General features: G+C 39.7%; 1 protein-coding gene across 1 annotated transcript; it reads left to right on the forward strand.

The window, feature by feature from the left end:
• Positions 1-3,195: 3,195 nt before the first annotated feature.
• Positions 3,196-8,462, forward strand: LOC103517275 (serine/threonine-protein phosphatase PP1 isozyme 1-like; the record flags this gene model as incomplete). Its single annotated transcript, XM_026829430.1, has 8 exons — positions 3,196-3,326; positions 3,950-4,038; positions 4,454-4,524; positions 4,937-5,014; positions 5,462-5,575; positions 6,832-6,975; positions 7,320-8,113; positions 8,228-8,462. Coding segments are annotated over 7 exons (669 nt in total), but the record flags the coding sequence as incomplete, so codon positions are not given.
• Positions 8,463-9,970: the final 1,508 nt, after the last annotated feature.

Raw genomic sequence — 9,970 nt, forward strand, 5'->3', positions numbered from 1 at the left:
ATTGGTCCATGGTCTAGACTAGGGTCGATGGTCCAAGGTCTAGACTAGGGTCGATAGTCCAAGGTCTAGACTAGGGTCGATAGTCCAAGGTCTAGACTAGGGTCAATGGTCGATGGTCCAAGGTCTAGAATAGGGTCGATGGTCCAAGGTCTAGACTAGGGTCAATGATTGGTCCATGGTCTAGACTAGGGTCGATGGTCCAAGGTCTAGACTAGGGTCGATAGTCCAAGGTCTAGACTAGGGTCAATGGTCGATGGTCCAAGGACTAGACTAGGGTCAATGGTCCATGGTGTATGGTCGCCTTTGCGGACGAGCACTTAAGCTTGTTCTTTTGAAGGCTTGTAAACCCTATTTTAACTGCCTTCTGGTTAGACTGGTTAGGGGTTTGCTACTCCCCGTTTTATGTCCCCCAGCCAGACTACCTTAACTTACCTACTTATCCTTGGTGCGGTCATAAGGACCACATGCCTGCCTGTGTTTCGTATGCCTGTGTCACAACAGCTGCCCATTCTCCTCTCTCCAGAGCCGCTTGCTTCCATTCTTCCGGATTGATTCCCATGAGTTCTACATCCTTCTTTATGTTGTCCTTCCATCTGGATCGTGGCCTTCCTCTCAATCGATATCCTTCGACATTCTCCTCAAATGCTATCTGTGTTTCCTACCTACTCAGATTGAATCCCCGGCCATAACTGCACCGTCCGGCTCTGGGATGGAAGAAAGTTTAGATGTCAGGGTACCTAGTGTTTGTACGTCATCATAGTTCACTCGTATATGTTCAAGGTTGTAGGCCCTTGTTCAGGACCCGCCCTTGGAAAATTTTTCTTTTGTCTATGGCTTTTTTTACTTTTCCACTTCTGGACACCTAATACCTTTCACCGACCTGAGTGGTATATTCGTAAAAGCTTAACCCATCCTTTAGGGCTGTCTAGCCCCTACACCTAAGCCTCAGATTGGGCTTTTTGTGTATGGGGTTAAGCTGGACCTGAGTGGTGGTTAGCTTTGTGCCTAATTAAAAGTCCTTTTAGGGTCGAATTTTAAAACCGGATTACCTTTTAGGGGCGGTTAGGCTTAGAGTGTTCGGAGAGGTTTTAAGATTTTTTTTTAAAACTACTTTCAGTTCCTGTCTTAGTTAGTCAAACTAATTGTCCAACATTACTTTCCCACATAGAATAGCTCTCCTAGAACCTAATCCTGACCAGGATTAAATGATAATCCTAGTTTAAAATTCGGCCCTTAGTATTGCTTCTGCCAGCCTAGTTTGAAGGGTAGCACGTCTGCCTTGTAAGTGCTGGATCGCGGGTTCGATTCCCGCCCGGAGTGGATTTTATTCTAAACGCATAAGGTTCGTTCTCGGAACGGCTGACTTTCTCCTAAACTGTCTTCCTTCTCTCTTCGATTTCGGGACGATAAGACCTCATAAGTTACAGTTCCCTGCATCAAACCTCTTTCTTTAAATAAAAAAGTAAAAATGAAACTGTTTTAAATGCAGAACTGTCGCGTTCAAGACGTAATCTTCGGTTCTTCTCTATCAGTAACGGCTGGACTACCTATACTGACCTCTTGTAAACACCACGGGGGTCCAGAAACATTCCAGTCCAGTTAATTGGTCAGAATCAATAATAATTCTATTTTTTTTTTTTTTTTTTTTTTTTTTTGTGGAGTTGCTGAAGTAAAGTGCATTTTGTCTAGTTGGACTGGTATTGTCTACCGGATGCCAATCCATCTGGACTCGGTATAATCGAGCACTAATTGGACAAAATAAAGCAGAAAAGAACCATCATCCTTTTTTTGGACAACATTAAGCACAAAAGAAAGGATGGTTCTTTTCTGCTGTCCAATTATGAAATCTTCGAAGAACTACTTATGCGAGAAAGCCCTTAAGAAAGCACCTCCTATTAACATACCTGACTGGCTGTCATACGTGGAAACGATGTGTAGCACCCCGTGTTAAGCATCCTCCTTTCATCGTTGTTGTTGTTGTTGTTGTTGTTGTTGTTGTTGTTGTTGTTGTTGTTGTTGTTGTTGTTGTTGTAGCGTTCGCTTTAGCTTTCGCCGAATGGTGATGTCAGATTAAAGAGATGATATCTTTTTGGTTAACCCATGCGAGGAAGGAATTTTTGTTGTTGTTGTTGTTGTTGTTGTTGTAGCGTTCGCTTTAGCTTTCGCCGAATGGTGATGTCAGATTAAAGAGATGATATCTTTTTGTATCTGTAATATACCGGGGTGATGGTATCTAGCCATGTTTGATTGGCTCATCCTGAACCGCAGTCAACCATCGTGAGGACTTGTGCTTATTCTTTAAAAGCAGAGAGAACCCTTTGAAACTGCCAGCTAGCTAGACTGGTTAGGAATTTTTAATTGTGTTAAGCATATTCAAATGCTTGTCACAAATATCGTTCCCCGATTATTACACCTAGATAAATTTTTGTTTCGTAGCAATGAAACAACTGTTACATTAGACGCATATGGCCTGTGTCGTAGCATGCCCATCCCGTAGTATGCCTCTCATCAGATGGGCGAGAAGAGACACATTACTTCCGATTAGACGCATATGGCCTGTGTCGTAGCATGCCCATCCCGTAGTATGCCTCTCATCAGATGGGCGAGAAGAGACACATTACTTCCCATTGAGGTGCTGGGACAACAGGAGAACATCAGAAAGTAACCCGTTGGTTGAAATATTTGCAATCGAAAAACTAGTACAAATTTTTGTCGATGGTGGGATTCGAACCCGGGACCTTCTGCATGGCAAGCAAACGCTAGTCTACTCCCTGTTTAACGTCCCCCAGCCAGACAAACTCTTGCACACTCTTTGAGTGAGGCAGGGAAATTTAGGTGAGACGGCTAGCACGGGGTAAATGTACCCAGGTAGGATGGGTAAGAGGGGATAAGTGTGGATAAGTGTGCTCTCGAACAACATTTTGAGTTTCGTTTATGTTTTTAGTTTGATAACTATGCAGCTAATAGGGAGCGCGCAGCGCGACCGTATTTTTATTATTTTCTACAAGTTCGGCCATACCTTTTCTACAAGTTTGGCCATGCCTCGGGATGAACTAGCGGGATTCCGGAGCGAAGCGACGGAATTCAGCTAGTGTTAGTACATTTCCGTCAGTATTTTTTGATACTTTTAGTACATTCCATAAACATTTAGGGTCCTGTGAACTTTTCTAAGTTGGAGCATTTTATTAAAATCACGTTTTTCTTATTTTTTGTTACAGGGGCAAAAACTCGCTGGAAACCATTTGCCTCCTAATGGCGTACAAAATCAAATACCCTCAGAACTTTTTCCTACTCCGAGGCAATCACGAGTGTGCCAATATTAACAGGTAAGAGTCTAATATTATGGGAAAACTTTGAAGTACATCTTTCTGACTTCACGTGACGTGATGGTGGTGTGTTTCTACCTTGAAAGTCTCAAGTTCAGTTGAAGGAACTGTGAGTTCCAAGTTTTAAAAAAAAAAATGATAGAGGGAACTGTATCTGCTAAGGCAGCTAAGGTCTCATCGTCCCGAAATCGAAGAGGGAAGGAAGACAGGATAGGAGAAAGCCAGCCGTTCCTAAAGCGGACCTTATCTATAGATTTAAGATAAAGTTCCCCCCCGGTCGGGAGAGACCTAGCGCTTACAAGGCAGTCGCGCTATCCCCTAAGCGAAATAAGCGCTAGGTCGCTTGTTCGATTTCTGCCCGGGGGCATATTTTATAAAATAATAATAAAAGGTTTTCGGAACGGCTGGCTTTCTCGCTTTCTCCTATTCTGTCTTCCTTCTCTCTTGGTTTTCAGAACAATAAGGCCTTGGCAGTTACAGTTTCCTTTTTTTATGTTGCTAAATTTTTGGTATCGCGTTTCTTGGGGGTGCGGCACCCGTTATTAATATATCCTCGTCTCCCTCTATCAAAACTTGAAAATAATGTATGTGTAATTATTGTACCTCTATTTCTTGATTGACAGGATCTACGGGTTTTATGACGAGTGCAAGCGTCGATATTCCATCAAGCTGTGGAAGACGTTCTCCGATGTATTCAACTGTTTGCCCATTAGTAAGTTCAATTCATAAAGTACATCCCCTTAAAAAGTACTGAAAAGAAAAGCTAAAAGGTACGCAAAATGTACTGAAAAAGTACTATACTCGTTCTCTTGAAAATCATGTGTACTAAAAAAATACATAGATAATGTCCTGAAAAAAAGTATCTAGTACTAAATAAAAACTGTGTACTAAAATGTACTTTGAAAATACTCCTATGTAAGAGTAATTTGGGCTTAAATGCAGGTTGTTGCCAGGGTCGCAGGTTCGAGTCCCGCCCGAGGCCTGATGGGATAAAGTTCGTTCTCGGAACGGCTGGCTTTCTCCTGTCCTGTCTTCCTTCTCTCTTGTCTTTTGGAACGATAAGACCTTAGCAATTACAGTTCCCTCTATCAAAACTTTTCAAAATAAAATAAATTGTTGAATTTCAGGTGCACTCATAGAGAGAACAATCCTGTGTATGCACGGAGGTTTATCACCGCAACTCATCGATATTGAACAGGTAAGTATTTATCCCTACTGCCCAAGGGTCCGGGTTCGATCCCCGGCGTCCGTCAGCAACAAAAGCCGTTCGAAATAGAATAAATACCTAGCTCGGTATGTATTTATAAAATGAAGTTTTATTTATCAGAGGTACATTTTTTTAGCAGAGGTATAATATACCTATGTACATTTTTGCTATTCCTATATTTTTATTATTATTTATTTATTTAATTTATTTATTTTGAAACACAAATAATTTAAATTGTACCAACCTAGGTATTAAACTGGAGCACCACGGAAAATTTCCTCCTGCTCGAAAAATTTATAAAAATTAAAATTTGCTGATTGGATTTTAGACCTTTAGAGGTACATTTAATTAGTGATTTTTACAGTTCACTAATCTACTACTTGTCCTTACTTTAATTTTTCAGATCAAAAATATCAGTCGACCCATCCAGGTTCCAGAAAGTGGACTTCTCTGTGATTTACTATGGGCAGATCCTGATGAGGTAAGAACCCATTCATTAGGTGGTAAGACCCACCTTTGTGGCAAGCACGGGCTCTCTACCCAGAGTTGCTGGGTTCGAATCCCGGGCGTGGCGGAAATTTTCTGAGTAATCCGTTCCCGGATCGGCATAGAAAGTACCCATAGGATACTAAAAGAAGTAGGTATAGAATAGAATATACCTTGTTTATCCTGCTCAAATGAGACTAAAAAGTCCCTTTACCCCAGCAGTCTAAATAAACACTCTAAACTAATTTTTTAAACTAAACTCGTGTATTTTATGGGTTTAACAACGTAATACAATGCATAAGGTTTACACTTGCTTAATTTCTTACCAAACCCCAATCCTTCCAACACCGTTAGATAGACACGATACTAAAAGAAGCACCGTGAGAAAGAAAAATTAAAAAATAACTTACCTACAGTGTGTCAAAAAATCTCATGTTTACAGGGTGTAACAGGATGGGGTAGTAACGAGCGAGGCGTTTCCTATGTGTTTGGACCAGACGTTGTGCGCAGCTTTCTGCGCAGACACGATTTTTCCTTGATAGTGCGCGCGCACCAGGTAAATAAGTTTTATTATTATTTATTTATTTATTTATTTAGTCTGGCTGAGGGACTATAAACAGAGAATAGATCAGCGTCTAGCTAGGGGACTATAAACAGGGAGAAGACTAGCCCAAATTTCCTCACGCTATATCAATAGCGAGGGTTGAGTGCGAAGGGCATCCCACTCGGAAATTTTTTTTTTTAGCCAAAACCAGTTGGCCTCAAAGCGATCACTCTAAAGCTGATTGAGAGGCCGACGACAAACGCCGACCCCATCTGAATTTCGGAGGACTGAGATCATTAGAAAACATTGCCTCTTACTTTATTAATTAATTTATTTAATTTTGACATCCTTTGTAAATACTTTTTACTTAAGTTATATATAGAAATGGATACTTACGAGTAGGTTTTTATATCCCGACTCGGAGTTTCGTCTATTTCATAGACATTTTCATAGACATTCATAGACATTCATAGACATGATCAGTCATCAGGTGACAGTGTCTACACCCCCACCACTGTCACTATCAGCAACAACAACAACAACAACAACAACAAGAAGATTATTATTTATTTATTTTTAAATTTCAAAGATTTGTTGCCAAATTTGTGGCAGTTTCATATTGCCAGCCTAGTTAAACACTAGGTCAGGGGATTAATTCTTGCCCGGTTGTAAATGACCTGCTGGGGAGACTTTATCCAAAACAGAAAAAAAAATATTAAGTCTTTTTCTTTTTTTCTTAAAGAAAATAATTTCGCGCCAGGTCGCGGGTTCGATTACCGCCTGGAGCGAACTTTATACTGAACAAATAAGGTTCGTTCTCAGAACGGCTGGTTTTCTCCTACTCTGTCTTCCTTCTCTCTTCGATTTCGAGACGATGAGATCTTAGCTGCCTTGTCAGTCTCTTCCAGACAGCCCTATTGTGTACCTCATGTCCAGATAATTTTTTCTCTCTTCACCAACAGGTGAAAAGCAGACAAAATATCAAACCTCTTGGGGAAAAAATCTTATTAGTAGTGGCAAGGACGGTCATATTTTCGTCCATTGACCCTATTTGTATATTTCTCAGGTGGTGGAGCAGGGGTACCAATTTGGGGCCAGGCGAGGTCTATTGACCCTGTTTTCGGCACCCAACTATTGTGGCGAGTTTGATTCACCAACAGGTGAAAAGCAGACAAAATATCAAACCTCTTGGGGAAAAAATCTATCTATTAGTAGTGGCAAGGACGGTCATATTTTCGTCCATTGACCCTATTTGTGTGTTTCCTCAGGTGGTGGAGCAGGGGTACCAATTTGGGGCCAGGCGAGGTCTATTGACCCTGTTTTCGGCACCCAACTATTGTGGCGAGTTTGACAATGCTGGGGCCGCCCTGAGTGTAGCCGAAGATCTAACTTGCTGTTTCAGCATTCTGCCTGTGAGTATTGATATTAAACATGAGCTCTACGTGAGCTCATGTCACACTAATTACAGCTATCACTCACCTCTTAATAGAATGGTCAGGAATGCCAATGACGGCGATTTTAATTTTAATCAAATTTAAGCACCTACTCTTTATTACTTTTTACTTTCCTTTTATATTTCATTTTATTATTTTTTTTTCTACTGTATTTGATTGTTATTTGTGTTTGTTTGGTTTTAGTGTATTTTTTTTTTTTTTTTCTATTGTCATTTTTGTATAAAGGGTTAGTCCCGTAAATAAATAAACACACACAAACATTCATTTTTATATATTAGATTATTTTTGTTTCTGTGTTTCAGCCTATCAAGAAGAGAACCCTGGTGCGAAGTTCCAATAGATGACGCCAGTCCAAATAAGAGAGGCAGATCCTCTCTTAGGACATTGGGTCCAAATAAGATAGTCCCAGACTCTGTCCTCAATGGAAGACCAAAAAGTTACCTCAAAAACTGGATTCTATGTTTAGATTGGCATTCGGTCCTCTCTAAGGACATTCGGTCCAAATAACATAGTCCCAGATCCTCTCTGTGGACGCACGGTCCTAATGAGACAGTTCCAAACACTCTCTGTGGACATTGAGTCCAAAGGAGAGAGTCCCAGACTCTGTTCTTAATGGAAGACCAAAAAAAGTTACCTCAAGAACAGGATTCTATGTTATAAGAGGAATTGCAATAAATCGTGGAATTTCGTAAGCAGTCGCGAATCTTCGTAAAATTTCGCGAATATGCTCGGAAATTTTCGTAATAAACACATATGTTTTTGTGTTTACCGAAATAATGCGATCCCACTTTCTGCATTGAAAACAATTTGATTCCTTGCTACTTTTACCTTTTGCTTGATGAAATGCCAACACTTGTCCCCTCCCCTTCTTTGTCCCTTTGTAAATATTTTTCTTTCCGATATAATTATGTAAGTAATTATTATAGCTTCGAGCATCTAGTCATTTAGCCTAGGCTAGGTTTGAAAAATAGGAGGACGGGGAACGAAGAAAAATTCGATTTTCAATTATCAAAAATTTCCTTTCTTTTCAAGCCTAGCCTAGCCCTGTGTATGAACACAACCTGAGAGCATGGGTCCAATTCCCCTTTTTCCCTAGGTGTTTAGTGTTATTTTCAATAATCAAAAATTTCTTCTTTTCTTTTCAAGCCTAGCCTAGCCCTGTGTATGAACACAACCTGAGAGCATGGGTCCAATTCCCCTTTTTCCCTAGGTGTTTAGTGTTTCGCTGGAGTAGCAACTGGAAGTTTCCTGTACCCCTTTTTCATAATCTTGTAGGAAACGCGCATTTTCCTTTCCCAATTTTCATGGTGGGGAATTGGGAAATAGAGCATTGTACTATTTCCCATCATTATCACCTGAAAATTGCGAAAGGAAAATACGATTAAACCTATGCAATACGCAACCTATTGATTGACAATGGGATGCTCTATGAAAAAATTGGAAGTTTATTCGTGTGGTGGGGAATAGGGAAATAGAGCATTGTACTATTTCCCATCATTATCACCTGAAAATTACGAAAGGAAAATACGACTAAACCTATGCAATACGCAACCTATTGATTGACAATGGGATGCTCTATGAAAAAATTGGAAGTTTATTCGTAATGAAATCTCCCTTTTTTTCTCTCCCTCGTTTTGTGTGATTATAATTTTATTCGTAGGTATTTTGACTTATAATAATTCTGTAATCATTATTAAGTTGTAATGCTATTTATAATCTTGTATGGTGATTTATGGTGTTTTTCTTTTTTGTTTTCTTTTCTTTCTATAGGCCTCATTGCACTCGTATGAAAATACGTATTTTAAGTCTGACAATTCGCATAGAAACACAAAGACTTTTTTCAATGCATAGTGAGTGAAAAATACTATTCGAGGTAGTGTTTTATGAACTAAAAAAAGCCAGCCTAGTTGGCTTGGAAGGTAGCGCGTCTGCCTTCTTGGGGCTAGGTCGCGGGTTCGATTCTCGCCCGGGGCGGATGTTGTCCTGAACGGATGATGTTCGTTCTCGGAACGGCTGGCTTTCTCCTATCCTTTCTTTGCTTTCGGGAGCACAAGACCTTGGCTGTTACAGTACCCTCTATTAAACCTCTTGGAAAATAAAGTAAAAACGACGCCCGCCACAGACACGAAAACCTTTGAACCAATCAGAAGGCGCCCTTTTGTGACGTGTTCTTTACTCGTACAGTGTGAACCGGTCATTTTCTGAAGATTTATAGAGTTAAAGGAAGATTGGATAATGTAGTACATTTTTTTTTTTTTTTTTTTTTTTTAATAAAGCTTAACTTTAACTCAATTTTTATTTTTTTTTTTCTCAATCAACAATATACATCAATCCAGCTCCATCATCAAAACCTTAAGGTTTCACAATCTGCCTAGTTCCTCTTAATCTCAACGAGACTGCCTTCAGGATTGAGAACTCCGTCCTCACTCTCAACCAGCTCAGCACATGCCCATACATTTTTTTCCACTTTTCGCTCAAAACTAATGCAATTCTCTTCAAAAAACTACTTAATAATGTGGAATGTTGTTATTATTATAATGCTTTTATTGGAGAAAACAAAGAAATGTGATGTTATAAAGCTTGAAAACAGATTGTTCACAACAACTTCTTCTGCACACTCCAACTCATATTATGATACTTTGTCTTGCATAGGACACAAGTTACAATTATACCTACTTTAATATGCTACTATATCTAATTCTTGTAAAAGTTATGCTAAAAGAAACAGCTGTTTTTGTGTTTATCCCAATCCGTCCGAGACATAAAATATGACACAACTTGTGAAAATTATGCTCGAGTTATAAATATGGATCAAGTGACTCCTATCCATATTTAGACAAAAAGTTGTAATGTATGTCTTTATGTGAATACCAGGAAGAAATAAAACTGGTCAAACCGCGATAATAGCTTGGTTTATCCAATGGTTCTAGTGCCATGTTGATATCTATCTCTT

This window comes from Diaphorina citri, unplaced genomic scaffold (genome assembly GCF_000475195.1).
Source record: "Diaphorina citri unplaced genomic scaffold, Diaci psyllid genome assembly version 1.1 scaffold1794, whole genome shotgun sequence".
In the NCBI taxonomy this organism is placed as follows: Eukaryota; Metazoa; Arthropoda; class Insecta; order Hemiptera; family Psyllidae; genus Diaphorina; species Diaphorina citri.